General features: G+C 40.4%; 1 protein-coding gene across 4 annotated transcripts in view; it reads right to left on the bottom strand.

The window, feature by feature from the left end:
* The window catches only part of TUSC3 (tumor suppressor candidate 3), a 312,072-nt gene extending 301,364 nt beyond the window's left edge, over positions 1 to 10,708 (bottom strand). For 2 of the 4 annotated variants that reach the window (XR_008445222.1, XM_054030984.1), the window contains exon 1: positions 10,559 to 10,708. Coding sequence is in view for 3 of the 4 variants with exons in the window: in XM_054030984.1 (XP_053886959.1) it covers positions 10,559 to 10,675 (117 nt within the window). In the remaining variant the exon portion in view is untranslated. The remainder of the gene's footprint in view (positions 1 to 10,558) is intronic. The other 2 variants (XM_054030985.1, XM_054030986.1) reach the window with 2 other exon arrangements.
* Between the last annotated feature and the right edge of the window lie 4,990 nt (positions 10,709 to 15,698).

Here is a 15,698-nt window from a genome sequence, read left to right as displayed (position 1 = left end):
ATATATTTCTCCACTTCGCAGCCAAGACCCTGAGCATCTTTTCACAAAGGTTCAAGATTTCCCACATCTTAGTTTGTAAAAAACTGTTTCCTACCTTTTTGTAACTGTTGTTCTTCAAGAGGTGTTGCTCATGTCCATTCCATTTTAGGTGTGTGTGCACCCATGTGCACAGTTGTTGGAGATTTCTGCCTTCACTCTATCTGTAGGGCCAGCTGTGGCACCATCTGGAATGCCCCTTTCATGTGACGGTATAGCAGGCCCCACTGGCCCTGTGCCCTCTCAGTTCCTTCTTGCCAGCAACTCCGAGAGGGGTAGAATGGCGGGAAATGGAATGTCTGACAGGTTGGGTCACAGAAACCCCCTTGGGACTGCCACCTGATGTGCTGAGACTACCTCTGAGCCAGTTTTCCCTGCCAGCTTGGGACTTCAGTACACTCTCTTGTTGAGCCAGACACGCTAGCCTGCTGCAAACACAGACCCAGGTCTGAACCATGTTCCCCAAAAGCTGCAGACTTAACTGCTTAAGAAGAAAACAGCTTAAGAAGTGCTCCTGTCTCCAGCACCTAGATACTCAGCTCCCAGTGGCCCCCTTTTGCCTTCAGAACTAGCAGGAGTAGAATCCTCTTCTTTCCATGTTCCGAGGAACCTTGTCCACTGCCCCGCAGGCACAGGAGGTTTTTGAATTCCTGAACGAGGAGTTGCTCATGAGAAGGATTCCTGAAGAGGGACAGTCTGCTATAAATTGCAGGGTGTAGCCTGAAGAAACTGTATCAAGCACCCAGTGGTCTGAGGTGTTACGAGACCAGGCCAACCGGAAAGGCCAGAAGCAGTTGAGGAAGGAGGTTTGTGGATCCAGTACGTTGGCTGGGGCATTGTCCTCGAGCGCACCCTCAAAATGACTGCTTCTGGCCTCCTTGCCTTCTGGGAGGGTCAGGTTGGGCAGCCGAGCAGAAGGGGATGGAGGAGTGTCAGATCTCCAAGAGCAAATGGAATTCATCCCAGCTGTTTAAAGAATTAAACTAAAAATGGCTCAGCCACTATCTTTTTTTTTTTTTTGTTAATAAAAAGAAGCTTATGAAAGATAGGAAGGGTTCCAAAAGTTTTGAAGGTCAATGAAGTACCCATATCTATCAATGCAGGGAGATTCTGGGAAAGGGCAGCTGTAAAGCTGTTTGATTGTCTTGTGTGCAGTTAGCTTCAATACCAGAGAAAAATTAGATTTCTTCATGAAGGGTGAAATTTGCTAGCAACTTAGTTCCGGATGTTTTTATGTAATTACTAAGATAGCTTAATGAAAAACAGCCTTTAACACGCAAAGCCAAGGTTTTGTCAGAGGACAGGTTTTCCCTGGGAAGGATAGAGGGAAGCAATGGCTGTGATTCCTATTTTTCCCAACTCATAATTTAATCACAAGTTTGACCATATTTGTTGTTTTTCTTAAAGCCCCAGCTCCTGGATTTCTGCAATTAGAGAATCTTAGCTTCCATTTATTTTTTTTAAAAAAGTCTAGCTCTCAAGAGAAAAATCTGGAGAAAAGCAAAAGAAAAATCTGGAGAAAAGAAAAACATAACTCAAGTGTACTCTAAAGGCTCAAAGGCAAATAAAAGCCAAATCAAGCAATCAGTAAATAGAATCTCATGATTTAACCCAATCTTTTGATTTTTTAGGGACCCAACTCAAGACGTTTGAGCATCTGGAACTGGTAGAACTGGATCCCCGCCCCCCACCTGCTGGGTTAACAAAGCCATATGAAATCAAAAAGTTTCATAGATGTTAAAGCTAGATTCAAATACTGGACAGAAAGCTGGGTGGAAGGGACTATAACACACTGAAAAGAGCCGTTCCCCATCACATTTCCAACAGCAATTTATATCCTGTACTTAAATGGCAACTCTTTCCATAAAAATATGTAAACAGCTCTCCATATCCATCCCACCCCTCCTTCCTATCTCACTTCTTTTCCATCTTATCCACAGCTTTAGCCCTCCACTGTTGGTAGTCTGTTTCCACAGATGGTTGCTAGCAGAAGAGAAGGGACATACACTGAAATTACCACACTTGTATGAAGCATACGAGGGTATACACCATTTTCAGGCTACTTCTTGTTCTTTTTACCTCCTAGTACTTACCTTAATTTTTCATATAAGCCTATAGGAGTGTTCTACTGAAAAGCTTGACAAACACAAGCAAAGTCCATTAATTCACACCATATACTCCACAAAGCACTCAATTTATCTCTACAGTTGTAAAGAAAACACAATATCCAATGCCATAGCTTCCAATATTGTATAGCTACAGGAATCCAACACTGCAACTAATGACACTGTAAACACCACTCATAGAACAAGAACGCAATACTTGATGACCCAAAGTTTTATAGAAAAGTCTTCTATTTCCAAGCTTGTAGTTACACTGATGTAGAGGAAAGAAAGCTTTAGACCTTTCAAGACCAGCAATGCCCAACAGCAACAGAAAAGTGGCAGGAACATTATGGTGAAAAAGGAAGAGCGCCACAAGCTTTTTTGAAGACAAAGCAATAACAATCTGAGCAATGACTGAATCTAAGTTGGTTCCCAGCTCGAGCAGGCATACTCAAGCTAGCACGCTAAAAATATTAGTGAAGCCTCAGTAGCACAGACAGCAGCATGCAGCAGCCCTGAATATGTATCTGTGAGGTCTAGGAAGTGCTTAATTTGTGCCAGTGCTGAGCCCCAGAACCTCTATGCTTGGCAGTTAATAGCCCCGGAACCTTTGGCCTTGCTGCATCAGTTATGAAAGTAAAAAAAATTGCTTGAGCCTCAGCACCTCTTTCATTACAAATTAAGCACTAGGTCTGGAGGAGTCTGTACTCAGGGCAGCGAGCCTGTGCCACTGCTCACGCTACTGCGGATACACGACTATATTTAGTGCACTAACACAAGTATTTCTACTCGAGCTGGGAATCACATTCCTAGCTCCATGTGTAGATGTAGCCTTACTAATTGATGCAAAAAGAAAAGATTGCATGATGGTATTCTATAGTTAAGCAGTGATTCTTACGTGAAAAGTGAAGTGTCTTTATTAGGATATTGCTTTTCAAATGGAGGTTCTGAATTTGATCATCATTAATACTACTACTAAGCGTGAAGTAGTAGTATTACAGTACCGCTGAGAGCCCTTAGTATACATTATGGCCTTATTGTGGTGGGCACTATATGACCACTTTAAGAGACAATCCCAGCCCTGAAAAGTCTATACTCTAAACAGACAAGATAGGGTCTACAAAAGGGATATAAAATGAAACTAGATAAAATGAAACAGGACTGGAGGCACAAAGATTGACTGACTTGTCACCCAGGAAATCAATGGATGATATGAAAACAAAAACTGAACTCTTGAGTACCAGTCCAGTGCTTTAACCACAAGATCATTTTTGGTGCCAGTTGGAAAATGCCAATTCATCAAAGGCTAACTCAGTGGTTCTCAAACTTTTGTACTGGTGAGCCCTTTCAAATAGAAAGCTTCTGAATGTGACCCCTCCTTATAAATTAACTTTTTATATATTAAATATATTAATATATTTATATATATTTTTATATTTATAATATATTATAAATGCTGGAGGCAAAGTGGGGTTTGCGGTAGAGGCTGAGAGTTCATGATCCCCCCAAGTTAAGAACCTAGTGACCCCCAGTTTGAGAACCCCATGGCTAAATGTTTGCTTGAAATGGACAAAGTTAGACAAAGATTTTTGAAAGAAAGATTGAAAGAAAAATTAAAAAAAAAAAGCATTTTGATAAGCTTAAAATGGAATGTTGACTTTGGAAACATAACATTTTACTAACATTTGATAGAGATAATTGAATATTTTAAATATCCAATATAAAATAAAATCAGATTAAAACATTTAGATTGATCAGAAGTGACTCAAAAAAAAAAATCAAATCTCATTTCAGTTCTTGATTTCGTTCCATTTCAGAACAGAAGGAAAAATCAGATTCACAACATTCCCCTTGAAATGAAAAATTCAGTTTCCACCCAGCTCTATTATATCTATTTTCATTAAAGTACATGACAACAGCAAAAGTAGTGTATAGTAAGCAATTCTCAACTATAATAAGAGTTATGGTAATAGGAACACTAATGCTAACCAATCTAGTTCACTGTGTCTAGTAGCAAGAACAGTTGTACAGCAGTGACAAAACCCAGAGATTCTGTCATGAGCTGTATAATAGCACTCTATAGCTGCAAAAGAGAAGTAGGCTCCAAATATGAACATCCAGTCCTGAAGTAACAATATAAACAACCAAAGATAAACACACAGTTAGAGAACGCAGCTCACATACCACTTTTGATCAGACATTTCTTGGCTGCAACAGAGAGGTGTTGAAGTAAATTACTGCATTCCCATAGCAGTTCTGCAAATAACTCTAGTATTAGATTTAAATGCAATAAGGACCAATCCCCCTACTTCTAGCATAAGAGAATATGTACTGAATAGAAAAGCATGTTCCCCAACAGAATACTGAAGTCATAGCCTCCCTATTTTTGGGCCACACACTACAAGAAGGATGTGGAAAAATTGGAAAGAGTCCAGCGGAGGGCAACAAAAATGATTAGGGGTCTGGAGCACATGACTTATGAGGAGAGGCTGAGGGAACTGGAATTGTTTAGTCTCCAGAAGAGAAGAATGAGGGGGGATTTGATAGCAGCCTTCAACTACCTGAAGGGGGGTTCCAAAGAGGATGGAGCTCGGCTGTTCTCAGTGGTGGCAGATGACAGAACAAGGAGCAATGGTCTCAAGTTGCAGTGGGGGAGGTCCAGGTTGGATATTAGGAAACACTATTTCACTAGGAGGGTGGTGAAGCACTGGAATGCATTACCTAGGGAGGTGGTGGAGTCTCCTTCCTTGGAGGTTTTTAAGGCCCGGCTTGACAAAGCCCTGGCTTGGATGATTTAGTTGGGAATTGGTCCTGCTTTGAGCAGGGGGTTGGACTAGATGACCTCTTGAGGTTCCTTCCAACCCTGATATTCTATGAGTTACTACCTCTTGGGCAGGCGTAGCGTGCATGAAGCACAATATGGCTCTCAAAAACTAAATGTATGCTTACTGAGTAATGGTGACTGAAGAAAAGGACAACATGGTCAAAAAGCAAGATATTTTGTCCCTCAAGATTTAGCAATTTATAACATAAATAGTATAAAGTCTTTAGACTAATAAATGTTAAGAGACTATATGCATAGAGATTGATGTATCTCACATTTTAGACTGTTGTCCTGCATTAAAATTTTTCAGCAACTCTTAAAGTAGCATGTTATTACTACCATTTAGCCAACATCTGTTCATATGTAAAGTGACAACCATGAGAAAGTATCTTTGAGTTTTCATTCAGTATAAAAAAAAAAAAAATCCAGTTAATACATTTTAAATGTATTGTGAGTGAAATCCTGAGCCCAATGAAGTCAATGGCAAAATTCCCATTGACTTCAAAAGAGCAGGTTTTCCACCTTGTATAATTTATTACAGATACATTTTTCTATGTATCTAGGCATAACAACCAAAAATAAGTGTACAATACCAATACCATGTGAGTCACATTATCTATGTTTACTATACAAGTTCCTTCACAAAGAATAGGCAAAAGTAAATTGTACCTGAAATAAAATTGTATTGTATCAACTTCCATTGCTTCCTGAACTATGAGTCTGTATACAATTTCTCACTGGAAAACTATTATGAACCAACCCAAGTTAAAATATACATCAAGTGTTAAAACACTTAGTTTGTGGAGACTAAGATTTGCTTGCTAGGATGAAGTATTTTATCACTGACCAAGTTACAGATTGTAGGAATAGTGACTTTAAAAAAAATCATTTTATTTATGGGCCTCATTTTCCACAGCATTGCATCTTGTGCAGTCATTTGCTCATGTGCAAAGTGAAAGGAAAGTATATCAAAAATACCTGCCATTCGGATTTAATATTATTTACACCCACTTTACTCTCACTTTGCACAGAGCAGACAACTGCACATAGTGGAAGGTGGTAGGGAATGAGACATTCATCTTTAATCTTAAGTGATAGGGAAGATTGTTCGCTGTTTCAGAGATTTTTTCCTCCCAAATATAGCCTTCTTCCCACCATAACTGTCTATTTTCCACGCATATCAGCTAATGAATCTCAAGACAGATAGGAATCATTAACAGAAAATGCTTAGGATGATGTCAAATTCAACAAGCTTACAGGCCATCACATAGAATTCAAATGCATTTTACTCAAAGTTCAGGTCATTACAGACTAGACAAACTAGTCTATTGCTAGTTTACAATAAATAATGATGTGAAAAGCTACCAAAGTGCAGGAAATATGAGCAGTGAATACAATCATAAATGCTTTTCTAGAGATGCCACACATTTTTTAAACCAGCATCACTATTTAAAATAGCTGTCTTGAAAACCAAATCATGTTAATGACTAGAGCAAAGCAAAGCAAACCAAATATACCGTAAATATAATTACTGCCATTCAGATGATTCTTTAATCCAAGACCAGCAAATCAGGCTAATAATTTACATTTGGAGGAAGTGCAGTTTGAGGTAAAGGCACTGTATAACATGTGGGAATCAAGCCCAAAAAGAAGTTTCTCCCAACTAAATTAATTCTCATATGCGAGCCAGCAGAGGAAGTTTCTATCTTGTTCTCCACTCTAGTCACTTTCCAAGAAGTTCTCTCTTTATCCCTTATTACTTATTGGATTTTGTGCACGTGTATAAAGGAGGGCCTGTACCTTTCTATTTGTCTCCTCAGTTACAGATAGTCATGATGTACGTAATACAGAACAGCACACAGATTATTAGTAACGTGCTCAATGCAGCAAAGGAATAAGAATGTACTTATAGAAATATGCAACCACTGCAAAAACATACTATTTATTAAGCTCAGCAATAAGGGTTATATTGGCTGGCAAGTTATCAGTTAACACAAATTTCTTCCCCCATTGTTAGAATTTAAGAACTCACATATTCAACTTTAAAACATTTGCATGCCAGCTTAAAAACTGTATATAATTTCCGCAGGAAAAGATTAAATTACTGGATTCTGATGTACTAAAATAGCAACATTATTTTATAATTGCTTTCATAATAACTTTAGGCAATGATTCTTTGCTAATAAGCTATTAGACCATCAGCATCTTAGTCTTCTCTATTTTCCTCCTCTCGCTCTTTCCCTCAATAGCTGCCCTCTCTTCAGTAGATCATATGATTCACACATATAACTCTACCTTCCTCTTCCTACCAGCCTGCAATCATGACTGATGCTTTGCATCCACTTCCTGTGTGAACTCTAACCCCCTATGAAATCTATGTTCATACTCTTCATGTAAATTGTCTTCCCTGCCAATACTTCTAATTCTTCTACTTCATGGAGCCCTTTTCCCTAACATCCCACAAGCCCCACTCCAACCAAGGTTTTACTGATTTTGCAAGTTAAAAACAAGTAACACTACCTAGAGTAAATTGCTTCCTTTTACTCCTCCACCCTCTCCCCCTTCAGCCGAGGACCCGTGAAGTGCCTAAAAGCAGTCTCATGTTCTCTTCCACTAGTCCTTAACCACTCAGCCTGACCTTCCTCATGTTTATCCCACCTCTCCCCCAAAAATCAAAAAATTTCTTCTGATCCCATTTCTTTCCTTCTGTGCTTTCAACCTCCTTGAGTACACATTTTATTCTTATTACTTCAATTTCCTCTCTACCAGTAGCTACCGTGGTGCATTCTAACATTTCTTCTACCCTTTTAATCCCACTGAAATGGCTCTCAATCACCAACAACTTTTTCCTGACCAAATCACGAAGTTTCTTTTCTCCATTATTCTCCTCCTTGATCACTCTATCCTCATGGAGACACAGTCCTCTTCATATATTTCCCCTCAAGAACACTCCTTCAGCATATCATCTGTTAGCTCCTGTGAAGGTTCCTTCCCCCTCTGAACTTTAGGGTACAGATGTGGGGGACCTGCATGAGAAACTCTAAGCTCAATTAACAGCTTAGATCTGGTCTGGCTGCCACCACTCCCAAGTACTAATTCCCTTCCCTGGGTAGCCTTGAGAGACTCTTCACCAATTCCCTGGTGAACACAGATCCAACCCCTTGGATCTTAAAACAAGGAGAAATCAATCAGGTATTAAGAAAAAAGCCTTTTAATTAAAGAAAAGAAAGGTAAAAGAAAACCCTCTAGGAGAGATTAGCACACCAGCTACTCTCACAGACAACAGATTCCAAACACAGAGGATGCTCCCCTGGATAAACCCTTAGTCTCACACACACACACACCCCAAATTTGACTATTCCTCTAAATGGAGAAGACAGGTTACAAAGAAATAAACCTATTTATTTCCTTCACTAATACTCACTACTTAATAAGAGGCTGAATTCTGGAGCTTTTCCCTCCAGTCAAAAGTCAAACTCAACAAAGGGAACTTCCCTCCTTCCCTTTGAAGCATCTTGTCCTCCCATTGGTTCCTCTGGTCAGGTGTCAGCTAGGCTAGGTGAACTTCTTAACCCTTTACAGGTAAAAGAGGCATTAACCCTTAACTATCTGTTTATGACAGCTCCTTCCTTTACAGGCTCCATTTTTAGCACATACAAGCTCTAATCGCACTGTATCTGGACAAATAACTGCATGGTTTCAATTCATGAGATTTGGTGCTGGATGAGGGGTGTTAAACTCTCAGTATATGTTTACAGTAAATGCAGAACACAAAGTTAACACACAATTAGCAAAATTATGTCTTATAAATGTATAATTAAAAATAAAAACATTGTATATGGTTTGCTAGATTCTGAAAGCATATACATTGTTGGGACAAATTCAACTCCAGTATAGGAGAAATTTGGAGGAAGAAGGAAGGGGTAGCAATTACAACAGTAGACGGATCTTATAAAGAGGGAGAGAACCATTTGCTAGAAGCAAGAAGGCTGAGTAGAAGCTTTTGAGAGGAAAAGAGCAATAGCAACTTGTACTATAATAAAAAAATAGTTAAACAAGAAAGACTATCCATTTGGATCCTGTTACTTGCCATCTCTGTGGTAAAATGAGGATGCACACATACGTTACCAAAAGTGTTTCTCAAAGGCCACTTCGCTTTGAGTTACCATTATTTTCTTATGAGGAAAAGAACCCATTTAACCCATTTTAAAAAAAAAAGTATGTTTTCATCCATCTTACATGTGGTGTGGCAGCTGCGCTACAAGTGTCAAAGCATTAGTTGCAATGTTAGTATTTTACCAAGACACAGACACAAACAAGTCCTAAAAACATATTTACTGTTTGAAAAAGACAAGCAAGTATTTAAATCCAGAAAGCATGGTTAATTGTAGCATCAGAATGTTGAACCTACTCTATGTTATTTGTTTCCTTTTCTTATGCTGGAAAGTCCAAAAAGAGTTAAGCAGCTAAATCACTATTTAGATGTCTAAGTATTTTTCAGATTTCAGTGACTTCCAAGGGACTGTTGGGTGCTCAGCACTTTGGAAATCATTAAATTGATTTTGGTTTTAGTATTTTGTTTTTTAAATCTCCTACTTCCCCCCCCCTCCCAGTCTTGTATAGGTTTACAAGTATTTCTTTGATCTTTAGAACTGAGATTCAATGTACACACAAGCACACTGTGATTATTTCTCTTGGCATTACTTTCAGTTGAACAACAAACATATACCATTCAATTTCATTATTCATACAACTAGGTCTAGTCAATTTCACATTAAGGTCTCCTGCAATAGCCCAAACACACAGTGTAAAGCTAGCCCTCTTCCCCTGTTTTTAAAAGTGTTTTAATTGGGAAAAAGGCATATAGAACCACGCCCATTGACTTTATATTCTTTATTTTAAAAATACATTTAGGGCCAAATTCAAAAGGACAGGACTTCTTTTGAGGCAAACACAGGGTGAAACGGTGTAACAAGATAAAACTTCAACATTGTGAATGTAAAGTAAAATCAAAATTATCCAACATTCTGTTGTAATTAGTCCGGAGATGTGTCAGTTATCAATTTGCACATAATTAAGTCTTTTTAGAGAGGCCTGTTTTGCCAGTGTATTAACAGGCAAGTTTAAGGGGTATTGACATAACTAGAACGAGTGCTGTGGATCAGCAATTTACATGTTCCTACAGAGTGGGGTGAGGAAACCATCCAGGCGATGGATAGCGGGCTGGGGAGCAATCCACGCCAGGGTGTCAGCGCCTCGAGCAAGATGGAAAAGGGGGGGGGGGGCGCTCACCCACGGGCTGCGGACCCAGGCGGCGATGGGGCACGAATGACAGCGTGCAGAGACCCCGGCGTTGTGGGGCACAGGCAGCCCCCAGAGCCCGGGGGAGGGATCAGCCCATCCTGCAACGCAAGGCGAGTCGAGTCCGGGAGGGGAGAGCGCGGCTGAGTCACGTGAACGAGACCCCTCACCCCCATTCCCCGCCTGGGCCGCGCCTGGGCATGGGGCTCATAGGGCCGGGAGTGGGAGCCTGCAGCCCAAGCCTGCCCCCCACCCGGGCCGCGGCTCGCCAGACAGGAGCGAACGGTTCTACCTCCTTCTTCTTCTGTCCGCCCCCGAGCTGCACACAGAGCAGCAGCAGCACCAGGAGGAGGCAACTCCCGGCCGGCAGGTACAGCAGCCACCGCGATGCCCTGGTACCCAGCGCCATGTTCCCTCCCCCCACAGCCCAGCCTCCTTTGGGGAGCACCTGCCGCACCGTTAGCCACCTCTTCCTCGCTGATTGGACGCAGACTCCGGCCAATCACAAGCGGCCTGCAGCACGAAGGCGATTGGGAAATGTAGTTCTTTCTTCCGCTTGCCCTTCTCCTGCTTGGGGCAGGTCTCAGGCGCTCACGAGGGTGTTATGTACAACTCTTAGAGGCCACTCCCGAAGGTTACACTGAATAGGTCCTGATCCTGCCCAATGCTGGGCACCCTCAAGTCCCATTCATTGTGCAAACACACAGCTCCAGCCACAGGCAGCAGAGGCTGAAGCTTAATATAGGGGTGCTGGAACAATTTGTATAGTGGGGGTGCTGAGAGCCATAGAATCAAATAGTAAAATCTATATATAATGGAAATCACTTCAAGCCAGGGGGTGGAGCAGCACCCCCAACAGCCTTAGTTCCAGCACCTATGGCTTAATATATGATTAATATCACACCTGTCAAAGATCAGGCATGGCACTTGACTCTTAGGCAACCTCCTGACAAAGCCAACAGGGTAAAAAACCAACCTGGGTACTATGTTAATATGGTCATCTAACAGCTGGGGGTCTAGAGTCATCCATGAGTTGCAAACTCGGGTGACTAAATGGCTGAGGCACTCCCACCGTGAAAAGAAATAATATTGTTTCTGTCATCGCCTACAACTTATTCTCCCAGCTCAGTCTTGTCTGGTTTGACCTACAAGCAGCTCTCTTTCATCCGTGGATGGCCCATTGACATTGTCTGAGGCAATGGATGACGTTGTTGTACTAGTCAGACAAGACAAATATACAATTTGGTGTGATCAGCATATTGAAAATGCCATACTACCCTAACTCCCTTTTTTAACCTTCCTGATGACACCATATACACACTGAACAGGTGGGGTGACAAAATGTCACCCTGGGTCACTCCACACTTAAGAGTCCTTCAAGAAGAGGAGTAAGAGGATAGCCCATGACTATCCACTGAGATCTTTCGGAGAAAAGAACAAAGCCACTGACAGGGAGCCTCATCCATTCGCACCAAGCTCCAGAGGCAAGTCAGCAACACCCCATGATCAACAGTATTGAAGACAATTAGTGAAGATTAGATTTTGTAATATCAGAATGGAAGAGATAATTGACCAATATAACAAATGCTGTTTTTGAGCCAAAGTCAGGTCTTCACCCAACTTAACAAGGGTCAAGAAAATCAAAAGTATCTAGATACTGTGAAAGTTTCTCACTACAACTTTCTCCACAAGCTTACTAAAAATAAGTAAGAGAAGTTACACAATATGGACAACTATCATCTAGTATGTCAAGGACAGCTTGTTGAGCAGAGGCCACTCTAATGCTCCCTTTCAAAGCAAGAGGTATTTTGCCCTCTGAGAGGATTGACAATTTCTACAAGCAAAGGACTTAGTACTATTAACAATGGATCCAGTATTTAAGACTGTTTGTTAGTGTAATTTACGTTCTTTTTCTTCAACCACATCATTTCTGGACAAATTAAGTAAAACCAAGTTTAACACAAATCTCCCTAAGGGGCAGTTCCTTATAACTCAACATTTTACTAACTAACTATCTTTATTTTTTCTTTTTTTAAAACAACTTTTTCAGGTAGTTTTAAGTCTGGGTGTCAGTGTTGCAGCAGAGCCCATTTTAATGAATTGCACCTATGTTTTCATGAAATGTTGTATAAAATATTACTAGATGGGATTGAGGAACCAAATAATTTACATCTACAACATTATGCAGTACATTAAACACTGTTTTGTGCTCAAATAATAATTTTTGCTTTGTTCAGAAATTAACATTTTACCATTATGTTGAATATGCTGTATGTTATTTTAGACAGCATTAAACATCTGTAATCCATGTATCTGGGACGACTAGGAAAGCACCTGGTATAACCAAGAATTCTCTTTTTTTATTAGCTATGCGGTTCTTTGTATTTGAGAGAGATACTAACTTAGGCTCTCTGATGTGTCTGATTCTGCCATAATATTGATAAGATAGGATAGATTGCCTCTTCTCAGGGAGATGCCAGGATTTTGTAGTCTTGTGGACAACTTTCAGTCTGTTATAAAAAGAGCTATGAAAAAGAGAGACAAGGACATGAGCAGTGTAGAGAAGGGATTACTTCAAGCAACTCGTGTGAGTTTTGTGAAAGAGGAAGTGATCAAGAGTGTCAGGGGACCATCCAGTTGTGCTGCACAGAGATCCCAGAGACTTTGGAAATAATATGAGTGTGAAGGGGAAACACAATGGAGGGAGCTGGAAGAAAAGCTAAGAGAGTCTGCTGAACGGTAGACACTATTAGTATAATAAGGGATGAGTGATCAAACAAAATTTGTCTTAGCAAGAAAGTATTATTGCACTGTGGGAGAATGACAAAGCTGGACAAAATTGTAATTATAAAAATGTGTAATCAATTTCCTATCTTTCTTCATATTTAATGGGGTGCTTGTTTAGCTGTGTTTTTTTCCCTTAATGTTATATTAAAGCACACTTTATCAGCAATTCAAGGGCATACCATCTTGTCATGGGGCAAACTCACTGCCCAAGCACCCCTTCAGGCCAGTATGTGACTTGCACGTTGTCTGGGAGCATAATGCAATAAGATCTGATTCTCTGGGCAAGTAAATAATAGAAAGGTAAGGGAGGTGTAATTTGATTCATAAAAATTGACAAAATCATAATTTCAATGGTATCATTTTCAGCAGCATGGCAGGAGGGACTTGCTGCCCCACCCTGGCTCCCAGCTGCAGGTCATCCAGTTGTGGAAATTTTGATAACCTTCCTGTAATTGAGGAAGTGCTGTAGGAAATGAGTAGAGTTAGGATATCATTCAAAAGCCCTTTCTCCCATGAATACATAACAAACCTAGAACAATTATGCAGATATACAGGCACAAAAATATATTTTTTAAAATTGATTTTAATTATACTTTAACACAGGGAAGCATTGGTTACATTAAAAAAAGACTGACCTTTATTAATCCTAGGGAAGTTAGCCTTGACATGTAGGAGTGAAAAAAATATTCATCAAAGTCATTGCAAGTGTTATTTCCATCTAGGGCACTACTGCTAGACATTTTGTGACACTGATCCTCATCCATACTGTACTCACTTCAGAACGAAGAAGCCAGCTGCCCAAATATCTGCAGGGTGGTGAGCATCTGATCTTAATAGATGAGCATTTGATTAGTTGAAGGGTTGATTTGGGAGTGCATGGTATTTCACACATAATTGGTATGATCAGTCCATCTTCTAAGACCCATCAGTACCTAATAGGGGGATGGTAGTTTGACTCTGTGATGATTGAGCACATCCCATTCTATTGCTTGATAATTTGCCCTCTTGATAGGCATAAATTCACCCTTTAAATTCTTCTCCATTTGTCTGCTTCTTGGAAAACATACATGAAGGTAGTTCTGCAAGTGTTGTTGGTTTTAAATGGTTAACTTAGCATATGAATGTCTCCAGTGCATTTATGACCTCATCAGTCAGTGTCTCATTCCTTCTGAGCACCTTCAGAGCAAGAAGCGAGTCTTCACAGGCTGAATCAAATCTTTCCAGCCTACCTTCCAATAGTGTCACAGACTGAAAGGGTGTGGAAACCTGGCAGTATGGTGGCACAAAAACAGAATCTTGCAGAAGTCTTGGGTAGTGTCTCACAAAGAGAACTAGAACATCCATATCTTGTGCTAAAAACCTCTCTGTAGCTTTGATGGCATGCAAGATAATTTTAGTATCAGCTTCCTCACAGGAAGTACAAACAAACTCCAAACAGTGCGAGGCAGCAGTTTCATTACAACATGCGATGACAAAATTCTTCGAGCTGTTCTTTACATACAGGAAAAATGTTCCAGCAAGGTAGTCAATTAACTGATCCCTCATGCAAGTATGAAACAGTGTTTTCTTCATTGTTACATTCAACATGTTCATGGAGCCAATGATTTTGTATTGGACAGGAGCAAATTCCATGAAGTCTCTTCTTTCTGAGTCTGATTCCTTCGCATGTGTGTCAAACAAGGTGGACTGCATGATAGGTCCAGTATTTCCTCTGTTGCTTCATAATGAAGTGTTTAGCCAACTCTCAGCAGGTTAATGGTTTCTAGTGTGTTGTGAGCATGTACCTCAGCCACTCAATTTATGATTGCTACACTGAAAGGCCTCTGCTAGTATAAGGTAACAATCACTTTCTCAGTGGGTGCTGGCTTAGGAAGACAGTGCAAGGTGTGCATTACTTTGCTTTTTTGCCTGGCAAATATGCATTGCTCCATTGCATTTGAACATTGATTGTGGTAACATGGAGAACTCATACTGTCCCACAGTCTTATGTAGTTCTACGTCATGCTGAGATCTGGACACAACCAGGAGACAAGCAAGCAATGACTTGTCTAAAGTTATCTCTGTAATAGTCACTGCCACCATCACTCTGACTTTCTTCTTTGCATACGAGCACAGCTTTAGTCTCTTCTTCTTGATTGAAACCTGTGGATAATTCTTTGGGTTTTGAGGGCTTCATACAAGTTGTGACCTAAAGTAGATAAAGAAGTCAGTCAAATAAATATCTTTTCACTGAAGACTACTTTTGTCATAATATTAGTGAGCTCCAGTCTGTGATATACGAATGGATTGCCAATGAGAGTAAGCTCATCTTATAGTTTGAAAATTGCCCCGTCTTGGCTTTTAACTGCAGTTAACGAGTCTAAATGGGGCTTGGTTACTTCTGGGGAAGTCATCTGAGCCACCTTTAATGTTTAGTTCGAAATTTGATGGCGTTCTGGGGTAGTCTGGTAAAACCAGGAAAAAAGTATTTGGATGCTGTATTATGCCCACACACTCCCCGATTGCTCTGTTTGTGTTCTAGGGCTTCATCTGAACCAAATGCACAGAAGAGAACTTTTACCAACCCAATGTCCTTTTTGAAATTCCTCCCATGTGTCAGGTTCAGACTTTTCTACACCTTTTATTTCAGCAAGGTACCAGGCAGT

The sequence above is a fragment of the Malaclemys terrapin genome, chromosome 5 (genome assembly GCF_027887155.1).
Source record: "Malaclemys terrapin pileata isolate rMalTer1 chromosome 5, rMalTer1.hap1, whole genome shotgun sequence".
Taxonomy (NCBI): domain Eukaryota; kingdom Metazoa; phylum Chordata; order Testudines; family Emydidae; genus Malaclemys; species Malaclemys terrapin.
This window is presented reverse-complemented; position numbering and strand designations above follow the sequence as displayed.